Source organism: Drosophila serrata, unplaced genomic scaffold, assembly GCF_035046125.1.
Source record: "Drosophila serrata isolate PLE 108 unplaced genomic scaffold, ASM3504612v1 contig_249, whole genome shotgun sequence".
In the NCBI taxonomy this organism is placed as follows: domain Eukaryota; kingdom Metazoa; phylum Arthropoda; class Insecta; order Diptera; family Drosophilidae; genus Drosophila; species Drosophila serrata.
This window is the reverse complement of record NW_028257147.1, coordinates 3078196-3105321: the sequence shown is the minus strand read 5'-3', so window position 1 is coordinate 3105321 and position 27126 is coordinate 3078196. Positions and strand designations below refer to the sequence as shown.

Here is a 27126-nt window from a genome sequence, read left to right as displayed (position 1 = left end):
GTCGATGGGTTTCCACTCTGACGTATGCTTATACCAAAATAAGATCTCAAAATGTTCAGTTTTCAATTTATTTATTGCATATAAATTGGTTTCCTTTGTTTTTTTTTTTATACATATATAAATTATGTATATTGATCAAAAGATAAAGTTTTCAAATGGAAGAACAGGTATTGTGGCGACACTAGAGTGCTAATTATTAGCTATTGGCGGTGTGTGTTTAAACTTAAGGCGTACGAAAAACAAATAGAAAATTATTTTTTAACGTAGATCCTACACATTAATTTAATAATTACAGATTTGCTCAACTATGGGCTAAATGTATGAACGTGCAATTGGATGATGATGTCTCTCCTCTTCGAAACTCACATCAATTCTGTTTAATATGATTAATTAAAGTGCTTGAAATGTACATTTTCTATTGTATCAAGTGGATGAGGGGGTGATTGGCATGATTAATGTTTATAAAAATGAACACCATTCATTTGTTGCGTAAACTAACATTACAAATAATATAATAATAGTAATCATAATGATAATAATAATAATAGAAAACTAATGTGTATACATATATGTATGCTTTCTATAAAAATGGAAGCCAATGTTTTCTTTTTTTATTATATATATATATATATATATATATATATGTATATGTATATAATGTTTATAATGTGTGTGTGTGTGTTCTCTTGTTGCAGTGTACTTCTAGGGCTAAGGGTCTCAATTGAAATTGAATTTTGAAAGCTCTCTTTTCAGGCTGATCCCGCAAAATGAAACAACGAGCAGTTATAATTATTATCCTTTGTTTTTGTTTTTATAACAATTAATAAAACGAAACTGTATCAGTTTCGTTAGGGAACTGCTCTTTCTTTTTGGGACCACATATGCCAATGTGTGTGAATCAAAGATAATTCTGTTGTTGTTATCACAAGAAATTAATTAATTTGCCATTCTTCTTTCTAAGCTGATTTGTTTTGTATATTTATATTAACAAATTACGCCAACAATTCAAAATTTCATATTTCTCTCCTTCATTTTTCACGTATTTTTCGTATTTTAACAATTGTTTTTTTGTTTTCAATAATCTGAAACCATTTTGTTGAGGCAACATTTGTAAAGCTCAAAGGTGGCAACACTTACGCTCTACATATGCTATTTGCTAATTTATTTATTAAATTAATTTACTCTCTACTCACTACTCTCGTATGATTGATGTGTGTGTTTTTGGGGTTTGTTTTTCCCTATGTTTTGTTTTCTTTTTTTGTTTTTTTGATAAATGTAGAAATTGGCACATATATCGAAGGCTGCGCTGCGCCGGCTCAAGATATCTACTTACATTCACTCTGCTTCCTTAGCTTAGCTTAATAAATATTATTTGCTTGATGTATAAAATATATATATATATGTTATGTATGCATGTGTGTTTTCTATGTACAGAAGATTTGGCAAGAGACTTGCCAGAAGTAATCATTGGACTCTTTTGAATCGGAATTTCTTTAAAGAAATTTATAACAAAGATCTTCATCTATTTCCAACTCTTTTAAATGATTTAATTACATCCTAAAAGTCTCCAAGAATTACCTCCGACAAGAATCCATTCTGAAACGAAAAGCCATCCAGATCTATGTCCAGCAGATGCGTCTCCCTCTTTAGATGTATGTGCGCCTTGTTGTGCTGGTCCCATAATTTCTTCTTTTTTTTTTGTTTAGCTCAGGTAATGTTGTGTTTAGAGGAAGGAGGGATGGAGGAAGAAGTTGGATGTGTGGATTGTCACAGGATATTGCTGCTGCTAGGCTTCCTCCTACTGCCGCATGTGGCGGAAGGAATCCTCCGATTCCCCGCCATTGCAATCACTATCCATGGGCACCGGCTGAGCCTGTTCACTGCTGGCCTGATCCATCGGCCTGGGTGAGCTGGCATTGGAGGTGATGGCGACGCTGGCGGACTGTTGGTCATCCGGCTTGGGTGACCGCTCTCCGGGTGAGGGTGCTCCTCCCTGGTGATCGTTGTTGTGGCGTATCAGCTTAATGGTGGTCAGACCGTCAGCATTACGGATGAGTCTGCAAGTTGGCGAGAGTTTAGCAAATGGAAAATGATCTGTTTTGGGAAAGATTCCTTGTACTTACGGATAGCAGTCCTCGTTGCTGGCGGAATTATTGTTCTTGCTGCTCACGCTCAGATCCGTGGGCTTCAGGTCCTCGCCAGCGCTTTCCGAACCCGATCCCGAACCGTTGCTCTCCAGTTTCAGGGGATGGAACTGGAATTTATCGGGTCCACCAATCGCTGATGGTGTGTTCAAGGCAGGGGAATTGGGTGGCGGACCAGCTGCCGCCGCCGAAAGGTAGTGGAAGGCTCCATTGATCGCATGCATAAAGAGGGGCGATGTGGGCGGTGGACCATAGGCTGCGGCAGCAGCGGCTGCCACTGCTGCCACGGCAGGCAGGCTCATTGGACCGTTACGCGAGGCGGGACGCTGGGGTGATTGTTGCTGTTGCTGCTGGGATTGCTGCTGCTGCTGCTGTTGCTGGGAATTCCAGTTCTGGGCGGCAGCAGGACTTCCAGGAGCCTGCGGCATCGAAGAAGAACCGCCACCAGTCGATGGCGTCGATTGCCTCAGCAAGGATATATTCTTAATGTTCTTCAGCTCCGTGGGATTGCGCAGGAACTGATAGCAATGTCGCTCGCCCTGCACTTTGCGCAATATGTTGACCCTGTAATAGTAGCGGAGGGCACGCGACATCTTGTCATAGTTCATCGACAGATGGTTCTTCTGAATGCCCCACAACTTGGCCAATCCAGCGGGATCGACGATCTTAAACACGCCCGTATCGCGGCATTTCCAGGCTATCAGATCGCTGTACTTCTGGTTGCGATCATTCAGCAGTTGTTGCAAAAAGTCCCACAACAGGCGACCATCTAGAGAAAATAAAAACAAGATTAGTTATTAAAAGTTCTGTGAATATATATCCTATAAACTCACTCGTATTGGGCTCCGAGTTCTCGGGAAAGAACTCCCTCTTGGCTTTGTACATATAACTGGGCGTGGTCGGTGCCGATATGGATCCACCGGCAGGTGCCAACACGGGACCGGCAGTATTATCCAGGGTCAGCTTCTGCGGCAGTTGCTGTTGCTGCTGTTGCATCTGTTGTTGCTGCTGCTGCTGCTGCGCCTGGGCTGCCGCTGCTGCTGCTGCCACGGCGGCAGCCTGCTGCTGCTGCTGCTGAGCCTGTTGTTGTTGCTGCTGCTGCTGCTGGGACCAGGAGTTGACGAAGCTATTCGTCAGCTGCTGCGTCCAGTTGGGCTTGATGTCTTTCAGAATGGGTGTGCTCGGCGGACTGGCCGTGCTGTAGAGCGGTGCTGGTGGCAGCTTCGCCTCTGAATACTCCTCCTCGGAATCGGAGTGATTACTGCTGGCACTGCTGATGCCCTTCATGGGCATGATGCTTGGCTGGGAGCCATTGCTTCCGGTGCTGCTGGCACTAGAGGATGTGGGATTGCTGCTGCCGCTGCTGTTGGTCGTGCCTGCCGAGGTGGCTGTGGCTCCTGCTCCGCCATTTGCTGCTGCTCCCGCACCAGGTGCTACTCCTCCTCCTCCTCCTCCGTTTTGGTAGGGAGCCTGGGGCGGACTACTCGCCTGGGAATCCACTGATGGCGGCGGACTGAGCGTCACAGAGTTCGGTGCCATGAAATGATGACCCGCCAGGCCATGGGGCGTACTGTGGAAGGGACTGCTCTCTGGCGGAGCATTCAGCGGTGGCCACGTGGGCGTCGGCGGGTGGCTATGCGGCGACAGGGGATATCTGCTGGTGGGCGTCACTGGACTGTTGGGCAGATGCCATTGCATCATGTGCGACTCAATGATTAGCATTTGCAGCACATTGTGCAACACATCTCCGGCACCCGGACACCTGTGGCCAAAGTCTGCACGCGTCAGCAGGCACAACGCCTTGCCGTTCATCTGGAAGAGATCAAAATCGAGCTTGGGCAGATCGAATTCACGGACGCAGAAGCGAAGGAAGACGAGCACATCCTCGCGGCTCCAGAGGCGCGGATCGGAGGGCAGGGATGGGGGTAGCTGTGTCTTCAGCTCGGCGAGCTGACTGGACGGCGCCGGGGGGCAGCGCCAGAGCACATCGCTCCAGATGCCGGGATTCAGCGAATTCAACGATAACTGTACTGGGAGCATTTTCATTTTGGACATGCAGCCACAGTGTTTAAGGAAGTGTCCTCCTGGTCAACGGATCTGATTAGTGGTAGCCACTAGAGTTGCCTTCAACGGGGGGTTATCTGTGAATAAATACGAAATAGGAAGGCAAGTTAATTTTGGTTTATTATATTAGGCAAAAATTAAACAGAGACAATTAGGAGCAGCTTTTAAAAAAGGGAACTATCTCTGAGGTCTAAAATTTCATTTACATTTACGAAAATTAAAAAATAGAAAGTGTTTCTTTGAATACTTGTTATAAACTATTGTATAAAATATACAATATATAATATTTGACCAACAAATATTGTAACATTTATAAATCTCTGATAACATAGGAAAACTTTGATATAAAGTTATCAGAAGGTTACTTTTGACCTTAAGTTATAAATTATTATTTTAGAAATTTATGAAACTCTTTTAAAACATCACTTTCAGTACTCATTTTATTTGGAAACGTCGCAATATGTTTCAATACTTTTTTATAAACTTAGAAATGTGATTTTGTTAGCTTTTTAAATGGGATTATTTAGGATTAAGCGTCACATATAGAAGCATTTATCCATAAAATATAGTTTTCCACTTAACTAAAAATGTAATTAATTTAAGAATATCCTTTTAATGCTCTTTTTTGACACAGAAGCCTTCCTTTTACTATGATTTATCCTTTTATTAACCACACATAGTTCTCAAACACACATTATCCACATACACACACCATTATCCACTTGACTCATTTTCATCTGCAAGTTTCTTTTTTGTTTATTTAAAATTCTTGGTAAATCACATATGGAAAACTACCACAAATTTCTTGGCATGAGTGCCACCACCACTGGATCTCTTCTTGCTCTTGCTACGGATCAAAGTTCACTACTGCTGAGGGAAAAGGATGTGCCAATGGAATTGGTTGTTGTTGATCACTCGACACACTTCCGCCAGAGAAATATTTGAGCGGACACATCACCTAGCTGCTGCTGCTCCTCCTCTCTGGGGGATTGGAGGCGAGATGAAGAAGCTCACTCCCAGACGCCATACACTCACACACACATACCGCACGATCCAGATCCGTGAGAGCGAGCGGGAGAGGCGGCGACGACGACGACGATGTCTCTCAGACAGGCATTCGCATTCCAACCAAATCAGATTTCCTCATAATCGTCGCGGGCAGCCGATCCGATGGATCGGAATAGGAATAAACAAATAATATATCTCCGATGCCGACGCAAGAATAAAAACAACAACAGAGCCGAACGAGCCGTGTGTGTGAGAGTGAGTGTAGTGAGTGTGTGATGTAGCGGGCAAACGCATCCGATCACTACTTGGCGCAAACTGGCGGATCTCGATCTCGCAGAGAGCGTGACTCACTCGGCTGAGGGCAGAGGCTGAGACTGAGGCAGAGGCAGAGGCAGAGGAGGAAGCAGCAGAAGCAGCAGAAGCAGCAGCAGCAGAGGATCAGGCACTCTATCTCTGTCTCTCTCGGCTGGGCATCTTCTGATCTCCGACAGCCTCAGCCTCAGCAGCAGCAGCAGCAGCAACACACCCCCGCAGCGACCGAGGCGCAGGCAGAGATGATGGAGGGAAGGAAGGAGAGCAGGAAGAGCAGGGAAAAGATCTGTCCAAAATAAAAAAGAAGGTTCAACCACCACGAACAAGTGAGTGCGCTACAGAGAGAAATTCAAAAACCTGGTTTCATTTGATTTGTATAGAGAAGATGGAACAAACATGTTGGATTATTTTGTTTAAAACCCAATTATTCAAAAGAATGCACTTAAAATTCCCAAGTCAGAATTCGGTGACACTTTAAACCAAATAATAAGGAAATTTGTACTGATAAAAGAGCCTAAATAATTTTAAGAAATTAGATGTAAGCCTGAAAATATTAAATATATAAGATCAAACCTCAATTTTGTATGAGAATAATAATTAAAAAATTAAAACAAACTCTCTAGTGCATTTACTAATCCGTCCAAGACTTGTCGTATATAGAGCTTTTTAATTGTAAATTTCTCAATATGGTAATTTCCACCAAAAAAAAATGTGTGATCTCCTCGGGCGTGTGTGCCCACTGTTTGGTATTGGTGTGCATGGGCGGCGGCGGTACACTGCCATTCCGGATGTGTACAAACCCAAGGCACACTCACAAATCCAAAGGCGAAGTATACACACACATACTAACACCGGACGACGACGATGGTGATCATTTGCTGTAAAGATTTCAACATAAGCGAATGTATTGATGGCACCAGCAAGCCACATGAAGATCAGAGAGAGAGAGATGCGGAGGGGCACCGGGTTGGACCAAGTCGAACGTCTCTCGAAACTCGAAAGCAGCAGCCGCCGCGCCGTGCCCATTGCCCACTCTCGTGCCCCTACCCATACCCATACCCAGTCCCATACCCATACCCATACCCATACCCGTACTCGTATCTGGCTGCAGCAAACGGAAGTGCACATTCCAAGCTGAAAACCCGTTTCCAGACCAAGAGCTGCGACGGGAGCTGGGAGTCAGCGTGTTGAAGGAGAAAGACGTTGCCTGCTGCTGTTGCTGTTGCTTTGATGGGGCAACTAATAAATCCGCCAGTGGGTAAAGAGAGCAGCGAGTCGCAGTCGGCGAAAAGATGGATGAAGAGGATGGGGATGGGAATGGGGATAGAGATGGGGATGAGGATGAGGAGGATCACCCGCCAAACGAGAGGCACTGTGTTTACAGGCAAGGGCATGAGGTGTCTTTATACAATATATTTTATATAAATTGAGGAATTTTCAAGATTTTATAAGACCAGTGCAGCTATTGATCTACAAAATTTTATATTATCTTATCTTATAAAGAAATGATATTCTTTTGTACCTTATGGGAGTTGCTCAATTAATTTCTATGAACTAAAACTAAAGACTGAATCAAGAGACTGTGTCAAAAAAGTACATTATTTCCGTACGGAACATTAACTTTTAAAATATATTAAAAAAACCCCGGATATAAACCCACCATAATATACTCTTCCCTTGACCCGTGCTGTATATATTTCCCCATAGCTACGACCAGACGATTTCCCTGCCCAGTGCCCGTGCCCGTGCCCGTGCCCAGATCCCAACCCGTGCGCACACATGTTCAAATTTATCCCACATCTTGCCGCGAGTCTTGGCGGGTCGGTCTGGTCTGGTCTGGTCTGGACTTCGCTCTCCCCGAAAGAAACTTCCTCATTCTCCGGGAAGCGCTTTTCAACAAGTGATCGCTGGCAAGAGAATATCAAATATTTTTTGGGCTTTGGTGGGGAAGGAAGAGGGGCCACCAATGATGATGATGAGGAAGATAATAATCGCCTTGAATATTTTATTGTACATGTACATGGTGGCTTAGAGGGGGTCGGTATGATCTCTGGATTCGATCTATTTGTTTTTCGAAGAGACCAGAGACCAGAGGTAAAATGCTGATGCCCCCACCACATATGCAGACATATACTCACACAAAAACGATCCTACGTGTTATTTTGGTTGCCACAACAACACATGGTTGAGTTTTCACTAAAATAAAATCATATATTCTAGTGCACACATGTTCCGCAGCACCAGCAGCAATAGCAACAACAACAATAATAACAGAAAATAAATAAACATTCGGCTAAAAGTTGGAGTCGGTGGCACGTAGTAAAATGACAAATGAATGCTCATCAGGCCCCAGCCACAAAAACAACAATAAGGAAGGCAGGGCAGCAGCCCAGGAAGAAGCAGAAAATGTGTGTGGGGGGGGGGAGAATCACAGAGAGAAATTAAGACATATTAATAAAACATATTTCAATATTTATAATGTTAAATTAATCCAAATAAATGTATCTTGACTTGTTAAGGAAGTAGAACAAGATTTTGCTAAAGGAAAAGGCTTGTTTCGCTTAACAGGAAATCTTTTTCAACTGTTAAAATAGTTTGGATAATATAATTAAATAAAAAAATCGTAGAATGTGGAAGCTATTCTTTCCCCGCTGAAGCACGTTTAAAAGCCACAGTTCATTCATTCCAAATGAACATTTTCCAGTCATTATGGAATCATGGAAATATCATGGAATTGGCATCTTGTTATTATTTTATTACATTTCTTTCAGTGAAAAACTTGAATCACAAAAGACTCAGAGTAGGGGCAATGTTAGAGGCTCGCTGGCCGAACGTCGTCTCACGCACGCAATAAGAAGAGTATAAAGAATATTTTCTAAATCTCAACACGGCACAGGAGGCGCGGTAGAGAAGAATCTTGTGAGGAGAAGAGAAGAATCCAATGAGGAGAAGAGGAGAGCAGCATTCAGTCACCTCGCTCACTCATTCTTTTGCTCCCTCGCTCGCTGGAAATCAAGTCAGACACACAGGTAGTTTTAAAATCGGAGGTAAAGGTATGCGAACGATCTCGAACCGGTTTCAACGGAAATTACAAACGAAAATTATAAAACGATCAGTTTAGAAAAGAAAGACAACAAGAAATAAATGCCTGGGGGCGGGGGGTGTGGCGTGGAAGGAAAGCTGGGAAACCAAATACAAGCAAAATGGGTTAAAAGAATTCCATGAGCTCTTTACCGACAAAAGTATTGGCAATATTTCCGTTTTTGGCCAAGTGAGAGGGAGGTGTGTGTCTCTGTGTGTGTATATATGGGATCGTGGGATCGGAAATGCTAGAAAATGGGACATGGGAGATCTGAAAGGCGGATAAGGAAGTCGAGGAGGTGAAAAGAGTTCCTCGAGAATAGAGAATGGAAAGGATTATGTGGGACAGCCATCAGATAAGATCAAGTTAAATGCTATTACCAGCTTGGGTTTCAACTCTATTTCTCTTTTATAATGTATCTAGGATACGAAATAGTAATATATGAAGGAAGTTCATGTATGCTTCATGGGGAATTCATCCCAAATGAACAATTTGTATTCATCTGGGAATCATGGAAATATCACGGAATTACATGGAATACAATAAATCTTGGAATATTATGGTATATTGGAATTACATAAATTCGTGGAATATCATGGAGTTGTGGAATTTCAGACTTTAAATTGGTATATTTCCAATGGGAATTAAAGGATTTTTAAATATTCCTAGTAAAAGAGATATAGTTTTAGACATGTTTTGTGAAACAAATAAATCTTTTAACGTAGTAAATCACAAAGCTATAACTTATTTCCATCTCAAATTTCACCTATAGTGCAACGACTGTTATATAGTAGCTTGTGCGCTTCCCTAAGATGACACTCGACTGGCATTTGGAATCCGGCACTCCTAGACGCAGCTGGAATTCCAGCTGGCAAGTGATTCACCCAGGCAGGCAAGCAGGCAGAGGCTCAGAGTTGAGTTGTGCGTTAATGAGTAATTTCCGCAGGCGCATCCTCTTCTGACCGCCTCTGCTTTCCAGATATCCAGTGATCCCCGGGTGCATCAAGTGCTGCGCAGTAAGAATGATGGGAAAATAAGAAAAATCTGATAGCCAAAGAAGAGATGGAGAGGAAAAGGGAAACAGCATGCTGAGAGAGAGAGAGGGAGAAGAAGACAGAAGCGACAGCAGCCATGGCGCATTAAGATTAACGGCTCAACAACAGTCGATCAGATGGGAAGGTGCAAGAAGGAGATAGCTAGAGGGATGCTACTTGTCACGCTATCCCTTTCTACACTGATACAATTTTGTATCAAATTTAGTGAAATATATAACGAAATTGAAATATTTCCGATATAAATCTATAATCAAGGACCTCTTTTCTTGATTTCTAGAATCTATCTTCCTTTGACTTTTGGCTTTTCTTTTACAAAACTGTTTTCCATTTCCTCATTTTCCCTCAGTGCAACAATCAGGTAGAGGAGCCACAATGAGGAAATGCGTCCATCCTTCTCCTTCCTCCTACCTGATGATCATCTGCAGGCTCTGCTATGCACTTTGCTTTACATCTTGTAGGACTTCTTGGAAGGGATCTGTGGAGTGGAGTGGAGTAGTATCTCAAAAGGAAGAATGACAAGGCACATGTGGTGCCAATGGTGGCGGTGCTATTCCTATAGCTGTCGTTGACATTTGATCTCTTTTATGAGGTCTTCCTTGATCGAGCTCAAGTGCAGCCCGGATTCCTTTTATCTCTGTCTTTTCCCTTCTCTGTTGTTGATGTTCGGTTCTGCTGGTGTTTTTTTTCGGGTTTTGGCCCTAAATCAACCCCTAAAAGCCAAGGGATTTGACCCTATAGTCCTTAAATTGTTCGTAATTCAATGAGTTTACTTTGTGGGGTTCGTTCGTCTTCTGTATTCGATCGCATCATATTGATCGTGGCGGGAGATGTTCTTTTCATGGTTCAAAGGTTCAGGGAATCTTTTGGGATACTCAATCAGCCAATCAAGGAACATAAAATTTAACTTTACTTCCTTATAAAAGGGAATTCAAAAGATCTTAAGACTTATTTCAAGGTATAGAAATTCTTTAGTATTTTATTACATCAATGGATTTTCCCTCTTGGTAATGTAATATTACAAATTTAATGATTATTGAACAATACATTTTTTGTTTACTGTTTATACATCTTTTTTAGAATAAGAAACCGTTTCTGTTTGAATCAAATGTAACTATAATCCATTAAGCATTTTTTCCACAGCTATTTGGTAATCAAGATCGTAATTACTGTAAGCAAACTATGAGTAATGCCACAAGTTTTCCTTAGGGTTCGAGTTTAATTCAAATTGCTGTGATATGAATGTATACATTTATTTATTTTTTTTTTTGCACGTGTATGTTTCGGATTTTAGATATAACCATATACATAGCTATATCCCCCTTGTCGCTCATATCAAATACTCAATTAATAAACATAAAAAAACTGAAGCAAAAAAATACTCAAAAATCCAAATAGCCAAGTCAACGACCTGCTTTGCTTTTTTTTTATAACTGCTCAACGCTCAACAGTCGCGTCGCCGTGTATATATGTATATTTAAGAAGCAACAACAGCAACAATGATCGTAACTCTTGATTTACCTTAACTTGGCACCCCCTTGACCCCCCTCCTAGACGCCGCTGCTGCTGAGCGTGCATAACAAGCGCGTGAGCGTATCGTGTTTGCTATTTGTGTTTGCCTTTGTATCGGTGTATGTGTACATCATATATTGGGTACCCCTCTCACCAATACAAAAAAAAAGTTTAAAAAATAAAATAAATAAAGTGAGAAAATACAAACAACAACAACAACAAAACGACGCCAATTCCGGGTTCTTCTTTGCAACAAAAAGTCAAAATAAAACTAAAAAACGAAGCACCGGAGAAACAAAACCCAAATGTCTGCGGTTCATTTTCTGTCTAGATCGTCAGTTTATATGCTCAGCTTAAAGCGCCGTTGGCATTTTTCTTTTGTTTTATTGTTATTTTTTTATTTATTTATTTTTTTTAGAGCAAACCCAGTCGCTAAGGGAAGCTCATAAGCTCACAGCTCAAGCTCAGGCAAATCAATCATCGTTACGCATTTTTTTTTTTTGGGAAGCTTATAGCTTTAGCTTGCGGTAGCTGTAAATTATAAAAAAAAAAAAAAAAAAATATATATATATATATATATATATATATTTTTTTTTTTATATATAAGAAGGATAGCCACAGGCATTGTTCCCTTCCACCTAACACTATAGTTGGTCATTAGAATGCACAATACACTGAGAAATTAGAACTATAGAATCCTTGGAAGGTATAATAAAAAAATTGTTTATGTGGCTAAAAATTCCCAAAATTCCCTATTTATAAAAATAAACGAATTTAGGAATATATAAAGATTATTATTGTTATTAAGTTTTCTGTTATAAAACCAAATGGTTCCAAAATGAATATTTTTATTACCATTAGAAATTAAAACTTCATAAGAATCCTACAAAATTATTATTCAAAAACTAGCATTTGTTCCTCAAATTCCCAAGAGGTTTTTTGCTTATTAAAATACTCGGATAACCGCGAGCTTAGAAATTTCAAATTACTCATAAAACCATATTTAAATATTGCATTTTTTTTTAATAATATTCTCAACTAGTTTCAACAAAAATATATATATTTTATTAAAAATCCTAAACAAAATAATCCCCCTTTTGACCACTGCAATTTTCTCTTTTGATCAGGCGACAAGATCTAGCCAACATTAAAGTCTTCTTTCTCTGTTCAGCCTCAAGCCCGATCTCTTTTGTTTTGCTCGATGATAACAAAAAATATAAAAAAGAAGGGATAGAGAGAGAAATGGGTAAATCTACAGCTGCTGGAGGCGTTACGTGACGTGTTTGTTCTAATGTAGCTCAAAAACCTTAGCTTCAAGTCTGTGCTTTTTTCCAACTCTTTTATTTCACTTTTTTTGTTGAAACTCTTTTTGCTGCCTCATTGTTCATCTTTTATATGTATTGTATGCTCATCGGACTGCTTAATGATATCAAACGTTCGATAACCTTTTCGGTATTTGTTGTTGTTGTTGTTTTTGTATTATAAATATGCAAACTCGAAACCACAACCGCCTTCTATGCTGATCATTCTCATGACAAGAGAGATATCCGACTTCATAATGAGCATTGGACAATCGGAAAACAAAAAGGGCGCAAAAGCACAGCATCACCATTATGATCATTATCATAATGCTTATGATCGAATCGGTAGCTAAACTACCTAGAAATAATAATAATACAAAAAAAAGCATCAAGAGGGAGATGAAGATGAACAAGAAAGACGCAAAGATCTCCAGAAAGATATTTCATTTCCATACCATGGATAGATGAGTTCATCAAACGCCCAGACAAGAGTTCAAAATCATTCCAGTTTTCCAGTTGTTTTTTTTTTGTATATGCTTCCAAAAGGGGAAGATGACAAGGGTCTATCCAGTACATTACAGTGAGGGAAAATGGGATAAGATTATGAATTAATATTTATAATGAAGGATTGGAAACAGAAAAGGCAAGGTAATGTAATTTCCTTAAAAAAAGATGAGGTTTTAAGGTAGAATATTCCATAAAAGAAAGCTTTGTTCTTAAGGGAAACATGTTAAATTAATATGACTTTTCCATTCAAGTCTAAAGTTTCTTTTTTTAAATTATCAAAAAAGATATAAGGGTTCAAAATCGAAACCCTTTAGAAATTTGATACTCAAAATCAATACCATTTAAAGAACCCCTAAGCATATAGTTCTAAAAAGTATGAATATAGAAATATAGAACCCCTAGACATATAGTTCTAAAAAGTATGAATATAGAATAAAGTTTTCTCCATGTGTATTTCGGTTGTTTCCTAGAGTGAAGATTGGATATAGTCGTAGACCTAGACCGCATCAACCGCATCATTTGTGCCCATTACATTCAATTAGTCGCATCTGTGTTTTTGTTTCAACTCTTTGCGATTTTCTAGCACTTGCATCAATCTTCCTGCCCCCTCAGTACCGCCTTCTTTTCCTGCTACTGCTCCAACTCCTGCTCCTCCTCCTGGCTAGCATCCCAACTTAATAAGGCAGTCATCAGCAGCATCATCATCATCATCATCATTGTTGGACTTGTGCCTGCAGCAAGAATTTAATGCTCAACCCTCCTCCTCTTCCATATATCGAAAAAGGGGGGTTCGCTTTCCAAGTGGACATCTCATGTGCGTCTCATTTGGCCTGGGGTCGGGGTCAGTGCGGGTTCAATTGAGTTGGTTGACATGAGTTTGCTTCCGTGTTTGAAGACCACAAATACTCGTAAATGGAGTTTAGATTGGAACAACTTAAGGGGAAGACAAGACAGCAAAGGCAGGTTAGGTTACTGGAACTAAAAGCTAATCAATACAAATAGGAAAATTGGCCAAAGCAACAAGATTCCATCAATATGATTGATAACACTTTAGAGGAAATAAGATTTGTTCTGGTCTGTGTAAGAAGCGAGGTAATTAACTTTATTTTAGATTGAGAATTTGTCTAATAACTAATATAGCAAACTTCCCACCAAAGTCTATTAATTTAAATAAATGATTTATAAGGAGTTACTCTTCAACTTCTTGGTGTTCAAAGTCTTGGCTAAGTTATTATTAAGCCTAATCTCATTTAATATTAAAAATAAACCACACTGGTAGAAACTTGTCCATCAGCCTGATGAAGGAATTGTGATAAGATCCTCCCCCTGAGACACACACTCATACACACACACCTGCTCTTTCACATGGCGATATTTATATGTCTCTAAAAGTAGGATTACTTGTTGTCTTAGGTGTCGCTGGGTCTGATAAAGACCAACAGATATAGACAGAGCACCCACTGAAAAAAGATACAACATGTTCCGCTATAGTCGTCGTCGTCGCGCACTTCCACCATAATGTATATATATATATTATTATGAAATGTTTACGATTTGCTTGAGTTTCAGTAAGTTCATAACAAATATGCCCCTCCACAGATAAGATAACGCATAGATACATAGAGCAACTCAACTCAACTCGACTTGGACTCTTGCGCCTCCTCCTCTACTTCATTTCTTGGCTTCAGCGAGACCTCCTTTGGTGAAAAGAAAGACTTTTAGTGACTTCCTGCTCTGTTTGTTAAGCTATTGATCGGACCGATCTTGCAGCTTCCTGTGGGCAATTAGACTGGAGTCCAGCAGAAAGCAGCTCAAGGCAGCTAACCCACTTACACTGTGGGGAAAAGCGGATAGAAGATACTTTTTAGAAAAAGTGTACTTAGAATTCTCAAGTACGAATTCTGTGACATGCAAAAAGTATGTTAAAGATCGAAGAGTTTTTATGTGCTTGTCTTTTCACAAACAAATCAGTGTAGTTCAAATTCTTGATTATTATATCTTAGTTTTTATATAAAAATATATATTAATATAAATGTTGCATACTATTATCATGGCTTAAGCTTCAAATATCCTGCCATAAAACTGATTTAGTATTAAATTAACTAGTTTACTTAGTTTCTTTTCTTGTTTTCTTTATAAAAAATCTGTAAGAACCACTGTATAACCCATTTTTTTTAGTGCAATCGAGTGATCGTTGAAATATTTCTTGTATATTTTTTTCGTGCTCACACAATCTGGTCGGGGCATCTAAACCGGTAGTTAGTATTTGCACTAGTAATCAAGCACACACATAGCTAACATCTAGGCATGCATGGCGAAGCCGCTGCTTCCTCCTCTTTTCAACCGATCCCCATCATATCCCCCTCCTAGATCCGACGATCCAACCCAACCTCCGACGCCGCCGCCTCGAAGCCAAAGAACTTTGACGATCGCGCTTCGCATCTTAATTACAGAGGAGAACGAGCAGCAGCAGCAGCAGCAGCAGCAGCAGCAAAAATAAAATAAAATAGCAAAAAACCTGAATTGTAAAAAACGTTCTAAACGAACTGAACTCAACCGAACCGAGCTAAGTTGGAGCTCTGAGCTGAGCTCGTCGTGGAAAGACACTTAATAAATGCGGAAGCGGATGTTCGAGCAACAGAAACACAGAGAAACGCTGACGCTTGTCTATAATCACAATCAGGTTCCAAGACGCAGGGAACAGGGAAATGCAAAAATAAAGAAAAAACTATAAAGAATACATATGTGCGGGTAAGTTAATACCATCCATCTACAGGTTGCTTGTAAACATTTACAAAAGCCAAGGAAATGCCAGAGACCAGCAGCAGGAAGAAGTCTCATCATTATCATCATCGGAGGCTCACTTCCTCTGACAATTCGATTGCGGGAATCAAAAATTTATATACTACATACATACATATATAATCACAGATCGTAATAAACAAGTTAATGCTTTATATAGCATGTTCAGGAAATTGGCTCATATCTTTCAACGAGTTGAAGGTGCGGTTAGGGCGAAACACAAATTATTGATTAATCGGAGAGCATTACAAATATCATAAAAAACAGTTCTAAAACGGAACCGGATTATAGATAACAATATAAAGCAAATACTTCAAAAGAACATTCAATTAAACAGAGCAGGAGCACCCTATCAGAAAGATTAAAAAGAAAAATAAAGTACTAACTTCTTGGAAATAAAGATTAAAAGTTGTAGATCCCAGAATATATTCTGGGATTCTGAAATGTATTTATAATATGTAAATTAATTTTTAAGAACTTGCAATTCTTTGAAAGTTATTAAACGTAATCTGTATGATAAGAACAAATACAAAATATGTATAATAGAGAAATACTAGAGTGAACGGAAACAGTATAAGATGGCTTCATCTCCCCGGGAGATTTTCCTATCAATTTGAACTTATAGATTGCATCTAATCAACCAGGAAGCGTGTGTAGAATCAATCTATGAATTGCATTCGACAGCACTTGCAAGTAAATAGCTTGCGGATGCTTATGTGCCTGCCTCAAGTGTTGTTACAACAACAATTTTCATTAAATTCTTTTTGTATTATTATTATTATTTTGTTTCCAGGCGGAATTCACCGAGTGCACTTTGTTAGTTTTGGTTTTGTTGTTGTTATTTCAAGAGAGCAACTAACTGATTAGCTGATGGGGCGTAGCGCATTTTGAAAAGGCCTCTCTTCAGAAAGAGATTGCTTTCACACAAGCCTTGTAATAATTATAAGCACTTGCATATATGCATATAGAAATATACTATATGAATATATATATGAGTATGAGTATGAGTATGAGTATGAGTCTGGGCAAAAGCTTGATAAGCACGGACAATGGCATCCGAGTGTGGTGGGGACAATAATAATAAACAATTGCTGGTGATGCCGCAAGTTGCTCTTAAGTAGCCACTAAAACGTGGCAAACCGACCTAATGAGATAAAGAAATATGTAAGAAAATCAGTAAAAAACCCACTCATACTCAAGATGAGGAATACCCAGAATCCGGCAATCCAAGAACTAACAATTGTCATAGGGGGGGATCTCACTCTTGAGGTTTTCTCTTTGCTGCATTGCCACAGGCTAAGAACTCATTTAAGACGCTGCTAATTATGAATTTGGCGACAATAGAGCGGTGAGGAAATCTCACTCATTCTGTAGTCCCAGTTCCAGTTCCAGCTTCAGCTCCAACGCTCCTTCAGTCATGCTACGTGCTGTTCGTGTCAATTTTGTTGTTTGTCTTAATTCATGTTTGCCTTACTTGGAAAATTATAATATAATCTCCTGCTTGACTTGGACCCCACAAACAACAAATCCACATCCACATCCACATCCACATCATCCTCCTCCGCCTCTGAACCCCGAGGGTATTTTCGAGGCTGTCGTTTCATTTGACACTTGGTCCGCCGCCATGTAGACAGAATGGCGGCGTCTGTTGGCATTCGCTTGAAAAAATATTCCAGCTGTAATTCCAGCATTAATAAAACAATTTTGTTTTTTAGGTGGCTGCTTGATGAGCAGGAAAATGTGAAGGATTCTTAGCCACTCGACCAGAGACACAACTGACTTCCTTGAGTATGAGGAGAGCCTCATCAAGTGTGTCCTTTGTAACAAAGATGAGTTTTTGAGGAACTCTTTGGAGACGGCATAAAGGAAATATTAGTTTTTCTAGTTGCTCATTAGTTAATCATAAAAACAAAGTGACTAAGAAGGGAAAAGTGTATATAAGATGTTATAAAACTATTATTCAGAGGAGAAAATATATATTCAAGTTATTTCATACAGATTTACCTATCAAACAACTCACTTAATAATCATTCATTTTATAAGATCCCCGAAGGCTTCTTAAGGTTTAAATACCCCAAAGTTGTTTTGTAATTACCTGAAAATATAGGAAAGAAAGGAAATTATTAGACAAATTAAATAATTACAATAATTCTTTGCTTCGAATTTATGATATGACCAAAGATCAACGCATCATCTGTCTAAAACTCTCCCATCATACCCTTTACGGCCTTGGCAAGGCGCAACCCTATTAATATTTTGTGATTGCTACCATTGCGTGAACGCATTTTAAAGTGCTAAAAGAGACCACACACTCCTACACACACTGACCAAAGGGGGCCATAAAATAATCTCCAAATTCACGTATCTGCGTATCAAGGTGTAAATAATTGAACAGCCCAATGTGCTTGGGCAGCAACAACAATTGCAATCATTATAATAACACTTGTGAAAACCATGCGATATGATTAAAAACAAAACAGCAGAAGAAGCCAAAAATAAAACCGAAATACTTTGTTTTTCTTTTTGGTTCTACTCAAAAAAAGGAACTACACTACACGCTACGGAATCGTAAAAATAATAAATAAATAAATAATGGCAAAAAAAAAACATAAGGAATGGTGACATGGATTGCGACTGATTACTGTATCAATTAAGACCCAAAAAAAAAGAAAAGAATACAACAAAAATTACTCGAGTGTGCCACTCAACCCTACCACCGCCCACCGTCTCTCCTCCTCTTTTCCTAAAAACCCAAAGCGTAAATTCTTGTACTGCCGTCATTTCCGGTTCCCCTCAGTACCCCTCCTCACCTTGCCTCCCTTGCGTATCGTAAACACCTTTATACCCCGCCACCTGTCCACCCCCCTGGATTGCTTCCTCTTTCCACCTTGCAAACCTTTGGTTCCGTGCTGACTTTATCAGCGAAAAAAATAGAAAAAAACCAAAAGGAAAACGACCAACGACTGATTATACACACACCACAAACACACACACACACACACCTGTTTGCAGATACGGTGAAAAGCACACACACACACGGGGAGTGTACGAATTTTGGGGTGACATAAATGGAATTTTCGGGGGTCCACTATCTACGTACATTCTGGCTATCGGCTATCAGTGTTCAAATCAAATTGATTTATGAAAGATTTGCCCAAAATGCGATTTAAAAAAAAAAAATAAAGAAAATATACCTACCCAATATACTATACTTACTATCTAATAAATAATTATCAACTATACTATACTTTTTTAAAAGTAAATTAAAAGTAGATGGTAGGGCTTTAAATTATGGTCAAGATTGTTGAAGCAATGAGTAAGGGAAAAACTTTAACAAAACATAATGATTTGCAGAATATCCGAGATATAATGTGGGGAGTATTGAAAACCTAAGTAGGTTTTATTTAACAATAATTATAATAAAAATAAAATATCAAAGATATTGTAAAAAATGAAATGAAACTAACTTTGGTATGCCAAAGTTTATATACTTTGCAGTTTTCAATTGAATTATAGGATCGTTTCGGAAATAGATCTTAACAAAGCTTAAACTATTTGCATTCCTTTAATCTATATTTAAAGATAGTTTTATATGCCAATTTAATTTAATATCTAAGCCAAACAAGCATAAATTTACATTGATTTGAAATTTGTACAAATTATTACAATTTTAACTATGTAAAGCCTTATCTTTTTTTAAAATAATTTCGAAACTTTTGTTTTAACTAGACATGACTAGATCGATTCGGTTTTTTATGCTAATTATGCATATATATGGTTTATAGAGTCGGAAATGATTCCTCTACAGTGTTACAAACTTATGACTAAACTAATTATATGAAAAAAATTAAAATAAAACATCCTTAAAACAAGTAAAAGTATTCAAATGTAAACAATAACCTTGCTTCAATGTATCTATATATTTTCAAGATGCTCTCTAAAGTTCATAGTCTAAATTGTTCAATAATCTTCAAAAAGACGTACTTCTTTTCCAGCTTGTATATAAGAAGAATACCCTCAGAAACAGCCTACAATTGTGCATTTCTCGTGCATAATTCATTGTAACTTAGGTCATACAATAAGTGGTCCAAAATATCCTCTTCGCTGCCCGCTGGGTTTTCAAGTAGGAATAATGCAGCATTGTTCTCCGTAGAGGGTCCGTCCCTATCCGTCCGGTCACCGCCTCTTCCTTCCGCCTTTGAATGCAATTTCCTTGAAGTGCCAAATGCCAAAACTTCATTGTGCGTTCTTTTCCTTTTCAGCCTCTCCTCGGGTCAAGTCGAGGGGTCGATTTGGGTCGGGATTGAATCGAAACAACTGCCCGCCGTCGGGGTCCTAAGAGGTTAGGGGTCTCTCAAGAGTGACAATTATTATGGCCAGGGGACCACCTACAAAGTTGCGAACCTGTTCCGCTTTCAGAACAATTCATTGTTGGAGGGTTCAACAGGTAAAGGTGAGGAGTCCAGTCGAGTTCCTACAGGTAGTAGTGGTGGTGGTTTCAATTCCTAAGTTTTTTCCTATTCTATTATATTTCCATCTTGGAAGATAACCATGCTTACAGTGAGCACAAATATGGGTATTGATATTTAAAGATTATAATTTGTGGTTTATAATTGGTAATTGAAATTTCATTTAAAGGGATTATCCATCTTTGAAATAGAAAGGACTTGGGTTTAAAATGTAAATAAAGTATCTGTATATATTTCTATATTTTTTAAAGACGAGTTTATTTTCTTATATTAATGTAAGTGCCTTAAAGACCTACATATGTGTCTTCAGACAAACCTTATTATATTTGTATAGATTTTATTATTTATATATGACTGACTCTGTATTCCTAGAAACCTTAATTATTTCTATATAGAAATGAACTACTATTATTATTTCTATATTGTTTTTGTTCCCAGTGCTTTAATTCTTGTATTCTACATTTCTTTTATCAATGTTCCAAACAATTAACGTTAACTTTAGTGTTAGATAAACCATATAATGGACAATAGTTGATAACTGTGACATACTCCAGGTGACCACTTGTTATCAGGCAGTGGGGGGTACAAGAAAGTGCAGTGCTTAGGGGGTTATAAAACTCCAGACCCCTCAACCTTTTCCTCCTTGCCTCCTATGCCTATCGATAGTCAAACGCAGTATCTGTAGACAGAGGCGTTACGGATACTTCCTTTTTTGACGTTACGCCACCGGGTTTTTAGTTAGTTGCACCCAAAACTGTTACGTTGTTACCACGCAACTGCAACTACTGTCCCCCTTTTCCCTGGGGGTTTCCTCGAGTTTTTCCTCTGGATTTTCTTGCCCCTTTGCCGGAGTTCAATAAGAAGAAACAGAGGAGGGAAATTACCTAATTGTGTTGCATCGACGTACAACGACAACGACTTTCCACAACAACATTACTCCACTTTTTTCTTTTTTTTTTGCTTGGATGTACTTTGCTTTTACCCCTTGTTTTGTGCCACCCACTTTTTCTTTGGAGCCCCTCTTGGCCCCCGCTCCTTTTTCGTATGTGTGCCAAAAGGAAAATGTGCCACAAACTGCAAAATGCGGCGCATATTTGTGTGAGTGTTTTTTTGCCTTTTCTGTTTGTTGCTTCGCTTCGTTCGCTTCTTTCACCCACCTCCTTCTCCACCTCCTCCTCCTCCTCCCCTCTGCAGTTAGATAACTACAACTACAAGTCACCGTTAAAGCACCAAAGTCGCGTCTCGTTCGGCGGAGTATTATAACTCAAGCAAGACTTCCTATATTTTGAAACACGTTACGTTCGTAACATAATTCACACAACAGGTTACTCAGACGCCAAGAGAGAGAGAGAGAGATATACGAATGCTTAAGAGAGAGATGGCGAGACGGTAAGCTAGCGATAACCAAAAGCTACAACAATTGCACTCGAGTGGAGTTTAGTTTTTAGTTTTTTTATATTAGTTGTAATCTTAGTATTACTGGTGTTCCTGTGTGTGTGTGTGTGTGTGTGTGTGTTGCGTGTATTTGCGGGCAGAAATTGGGAAACATAGGGAAATGATGATCGTGAGAAAAGATTGCGGGAAATTGTCAGAAGTGGAAGATGAATGGATTACCAGATGGGCGGCAGAATCTCTATAAAGTTAGAGATAGATAGATTATCTAAGATAATACTAAAGAAAATTGAACATCCCGAAAGAATGTATTAAAATTGTCTTTAAAATATAGTTGTAGTAGTATTAAAAATCCCATGATAATTTCTTTTAGATTGTAACTTAAATATGTATGTGGTTGGCAAAATTAATAAAAATACAAATAATAGATAGCTTATACGGTTATCATTAAAATTCAAATGTCGTGACAAAAAATCACATTGGGGAATTCCAATTTCCCTGGAACAAATATGACCAACGAAATCACTTCCTGGAAGTGGGAATTATATTCCAGGTTGCATATTCAGTTCTCTTAAAACACATCCTCGGTGGCTTAACCCATGCTTGCCAATCGGTTGCCAAAGATAAAGAGAGAAAAGAAAAATGTGGCAAGATATTGGAGGGGTGTGAGGTGTTTTATAGTTTACCGCTTTTAATGGCAAATTCGCACGATCGTTGATTGTCGAAGTGTTGTTGTTGTTGCTACTCTATTTTTCTTCCACTATTGCCACACACTACTTTCTTTATATATTTCTTTCGTTTTTTAGGTTTTCTTTCCTTTTTTTGCGCGAATTCGAGACACAACGTAATGGAAGCTGTTGCATTTGTGGCAAAATTCAGGTTAGTGTGATTTCGTTGCACTCTACAATAAAATGGGTTACAATGGGATATATAGAGTAACGCACAAGTGGTTCGCAATTTTTGCATACAAGTATAGGCAACAATGGCAACATCTGCTGGGCGATAACAACAATAAATGTGCATATGTACATATGTATGTATTTTCTTATGTAAATGTGCATTTGTATTGAAAGCAAGCAGCTTCCGCATGCATTTTAAAGCAGCAACAGTGGCAGCACAAGAAAGAGACCGCAACAAAAAAACAAAAGTGCGTGCCATGACTTTAGCAAAATAGAAACACTAAGGGCAGAGAAAAGCCAAAAAGAGAAACAATAAAAACAAATCACAAAAAAATAGTGTGAATGTATGTAATGTAAGTGAATGCGTACGACGTTCCTTAGGCCTTAACCCTTCAGTGACCCGAATTGATAAAATAAACCCTTTGTGGTTTTTTAGCATTTTTAAAAACAATAAATGTATCGCAATGCTCACAACTGAACCAAAGGCTTAGCGGGTAATAAACATTAAATAGTGCAAATAAGAAGCAACAATTATGTGGTCTTGTAAGTTTTAATTTTTAATCAGATATCCAAGTGGTTAACCCTTCTGTAGAAATTGTCATGTTTAAGCGTGATCCTTTTTTCAAATTTGATTTTTTTTTAACATTTAATAAACACTAAGAAAAAAGAGAGCGGCCAAGAGAGCCACACATACATACACACACATACACTTTGCTTGTTCGGCATTTTGTGTTAATATCTCTGCCGCTTTAAGGCGTTTTTTTTATAGTTGTTGTTTTTGCTGCTGTTGCCGCCGCTGCTGCTGCTTGGCGTTTTCTTCCTCTTTCTTTTCATTATTTTGCCGCCTCTCAGACTCGTTTTGTTGTTGTTGTGTTTGTTGTCTTGGCAGTGATTTGCACGTGTGAGTATGAGTGAGTCAGTCGCTGTGTGTGTCTGTAGCTCTCTCCCTCTACCTCTCGCTCTTTACTGCGATCAACAGTTTTATACCTGTTTGCTTTTCTTCTCTCCTCTTCCCCTTCTTCTTCGCGCCTGTGCTTTTCTGCCGCCGTTTCCCAAGCGATCGCTGTCTCCCTTCCTCCTTCTTACACTTTTGACCCGCTCTCTCGCTTCCGTGCACTTGCTGTGCTCTTTCTCTTACGTCGTTTGTCTTTCGCTTTACACACACACACACACAGTGCACACACATTCACCCATTCCCCCCATTACGTTGTTGTTTCGTTGGGAGCAATGCGGAAGTGAATTTAATTTATTGTATTTACGCCGCTTTTGCTGCTTTTCTGCCGCCGGCTGGTCACCAGGCCAAGTCTCAGGGGGGGTGGTAGACGGCGAAAGAAGGAGGTAGGGCACCCAAAGTGAGAGAGAGAGAACCAGGAAAGGAAAAACGCCAGGCAAAATCGCAGCTTCTACAAGTCTTATTTCGTTTTCCGCTAATTGAAGAGAGAGCGTTTTTTTATAGAGACACAAATCTTAATACATCCGTAGTACTAACAGTCATAAGCAGATAAATAGGTTAGGTACAATTTACGAATTTTTGTGCATCTAAACCAATTAGTATTTAAAGGAAAATTATGAAATGAATGTTGATAACATTTCATAACACTTTAAATAAAAAATAAACATTTTTCCCCCAAAGAATTCTTTTAACTCTTCCTTGTTAGAACCATTTTTCTGTCTTCAATTGTTGCTGTGGGTTTGTTTTGTACATAATGAAATTTATTGGCGAGATTTCTGCTCTCATCTAACAAAAAAAAAAAAAAAAATACAACAAAATTAAACAAAATACAAAATCGGAGGTGGCGCACGATCAGGTGTGTGTGTCTAGTTCAAAGCCCCCCCGGAAAACCCTCTCATTCGCATAAACACATACATAGATACATACATTCATATACCATAAAGCTGCGGCAGAAGCAGGAACTGTTTGGCTGATTTGACGGGCGGCAAAAGGCAAATAAATAAACACAATTCTGCTGGCTGCTTTACTTTTTTCCTTTTATTATATATGAATGTTTATATATATGCATGTATATATAGCTATATTGCTATATGGTTATTTGCAAGTGTGAGTATTTCTTTTCGTTATAGCGCCCCGGCGATAAGATTTCGCTGACGTGAGCCAGAGTCGCCCAACAGAGTCACCCTAATTGGAGCTCAACGCTCTGCTTTTGTTTCACTGCACTTCCATTTCCATAGAAAAGTGCATGTAACAAGAGACTCTCGTGAACCGAGCACAGAACGAGCCACTTCTATAACATATGGCATACCACCGATATTCAGTCCAAGACATGCACGGACCACTCCGATAATTACCGTTTTCTCTGAGGAGGCGGAAAACTTCGGGACCCAACGACCAGCATGATGCAACCGAAGCATTACCGAAGCACTCCCAAGGTACCGTAATGCCGAGTGGAGGAATGTGGGTTTATAAAAAAAGCACTATTTCCAACCTAAATCGATCTAGTAAACATATGTATTCATATTTGTAGAGTAACGAAGGAATCAGTGGAGCGTGCCCCCCCCCCCCAAGCCTGGGAAAAGAAATTTAGATCAGAATATTTCTTACCACTGCAATCCCATTGTCAAAGTGGTGATATCCAATAAGATTTCTTTAATATATCTATCCGAAACTCTTAGAAATTCCTTTAATACAAATAATATAATATTTGCAATGCAATATTCATATATTATAAAGTTTAAAGTTAATTTACTCCAATTTGAAATAATGTATTCCAGGGATTTTAAGATTTAATAAGAAAGGGGTTGGAACAAAAGGTACAAAAACCAATTAGATTAACACAGAAAAGAGCATTGTGTTGCGGAACAATCAGATAACAAAAATAGTAATTAAAATATGAAATTAGCATTCATGCCACTCCCAATCTCAAGACCATCATTATGTATATTGTAACTCTTTAATATTTAAACTAGTCCAATAAAAATGCCACAATCAGATCCTCTGAAATAACATGCAAATAAATCAAATACAACCCTAGATAAAGCTTTCGTTACCGGGTCGGTTGGTCGTCTTCTATCGCATTATCCGTACGCTCCAAATATAGCTCGACAAGTTATCTTTTTACACGTGTAGATTCAACAAATTGTTGACCTCAACCAGAGACCAAAAACTCAAACATTGTAAGACTGGAGCAAAGTGAGGGGAAGTCATATTTAGTAGATAACCAGCTCAAGATTAAGGCGGAGCAATTATTTATCAGACAAGACCAGACAAGATTTCATGACCATTGTGACGTAGTATTTATGGGAAACGCATGTACCCCAAGACGTTGTGTTAACCATTTTGTAATAAAACAACGATGACAATTGGGCCGATACAAAGAAAATGTCTGTTAACACCGATTATAGTCTGAACATTAATTGCTTAATCTTTCCCAAATCGAATAATCTTGTTTCTTCTTGTTTGAATTTAATGTTACAAACATACATTGAAATTTTTCATTCTGATTGGGATATTTTAAACGATTATTTGACATAATATAAACAATTATTTCTGAGAATATAAAATGATTAATAATATAAAGATTTTGCCCTTATCATAATTTTGTTTTATATTTGTAACTTGTAGGTAATTATTCTTAAATTGGGTCTGCCTCTGTGAATTTTCTAATTTCCCAGTTTTTTCATTGTCATTTTTAATAAATATAATAATTTTGTGTGGTAATATATAAATTTTATTCGCTTTCTTACCTGTTTGCTCCACTGTGCGCTCTGTGGGTGACGTATTGAAAGGTGAGTGAGTGATTTCGTCTGTTTGCGTTGGGCTTCGATTCTTGAGCGCTTTTTTTTAGCGACAGAAGCAACGCGGAAGCGGATATGTCCAGATCCCAGAAATGCTTTGCTTTTGCCTCGCCTTGTTGTTGCTATTTCGATGTGTTTCTTGTTGTTATCTGCCGATGACGAAGACGGCGTCCATTGTTTTTACTTTTCGTTTTGTTTTCACTTTAAGGGGGTGGTGGTGAGCGGGCGACGAGCGGCGCTTTTTCTTTTGGGGCTAATCCTGGCTCTCTGTTTTTGTTTTCGATTCGCTGCCCGCGACGAATGTCAACCGCAAAGCGGAGCAAATAAAAGGCGAAGCACTCGAGTCGGTAAGAAGAAGCAGAAGAAGAGCAAGTCAAACGTTTCTACTTCCGCCGCGCGCACTCACACACAACACACTGACGCACACGCACACTAAAACACTCACGCGATGCACTTGCACTCTGGCGTTTTGTTCGTGTTGTATTTGTTGTTGTACTTTAGCATTTCCTTCTTCCTTTTCACTTTTGCCTACACTTCTTGCCGCCTTGTTGTTTTTTTGTTGCCGTTCCTTGCTATTTCTTGTTTCCGATTCTCGCACTCAAACACACACACATACGCCGACTTAAGTTGGCTGCTGTACAACCGTTATTCCTTTCCGCCGCGCACAAATTAAACTCTATTAATTGTAAATTAATCAATTTAAATCATATTTGTTTGCATTTGGCTCGCTGAAGTCTAGTTCTCGGTTTCTCGGAGACCGCAAGCACACGTCCGCTTCCCACGACAGTTTTTTTTTTCAAAACAGTGACGCAGCGATGCAGGGCCTTTT

At 39.1% G+C, this 27126-nt stretch overlaps 1 protein-coding gene and 2 long non-coding RNA genes across 4 annotated transcripts; 2 read left to right on the top strand and 1 right to left on the bottom strand.

The window, feature by feature from the left end:
• Window positions 1-54: 54 nt before the first annotated feature.
• On the bottom strand, window positions 55-27126 carry aop (ETS variant transcription factor anterior open). 2 transcript variants are annotated; one of them, XM_020950300.2, is made up of 4 exons: window positions 26247-27126; window positions 2978-4285; window positions 2124-2913; window positions 55-2057 (listed from the first exon to the last, which is right to left on the bottom strand). In XM_020950300.2, the coding sequence occupies exons 2-4, from the start codon at window positions 4197-4199 to the stop codon at window positions 1799-1801; spliced, it is 2271 nt and encodes a 756-aa protein (XP_020805959.2). In that variant the 5' UTR covers window positions 4200-4285; window positions 26247-27126; the 3' UTR covers window positions 55-1798. The 2 variants fall into 2 exon arrangements, with proteins under 2 accessions (XP_020805959.2, XP_086688758.1); XM_086832632.1 differs by lacking the exon at window positions 26247-27126 and adding an exon at window positions 5254-5537.
• Window positions 15428-18285, top strand: LOC147643682 (uncharacterized). Its single transcript, XR_015271684.1, has 2 exons — window positions 15428-15733; window positions 17500-18285. It is a non-coding gene; the product is annotated as an uncharacterized LOC147643682 (long non-coding RNA).
• Window positions 24598-25533, top strand: LOC147643681 (uncharacterized). The gene is made up of 2 exons (XR_015271685.1): window positions 24598-24957; window positions 25028-25533. It is a non-coding gene; the product is annotated as an uncharacterized LOC147643681 (long non-coding RNA).

Coding starts and splice junctions, on each gene's coding strand:
- aop (XM_020950300.2), bottom strand. CDS start 4,199: ATGTCCAAAATGAAAATGCTCCCAGTACAGTTATCGTTGAATTCGCTG. Junction 2,914..2,977: donor GAACTCGGAGCCCAATACGA/GTGAGTTTATAG, acceptor TATTTTCTCTAG/ATGGTCGCCTGTTGTGGGAC. Junction 2,058..2,123: donor AGCAACGAGGACTGCTATCC/GTAAGTACAAGG, acceptor GCCAACTTGCAG/ACTCATCCGTAATGCTGACG.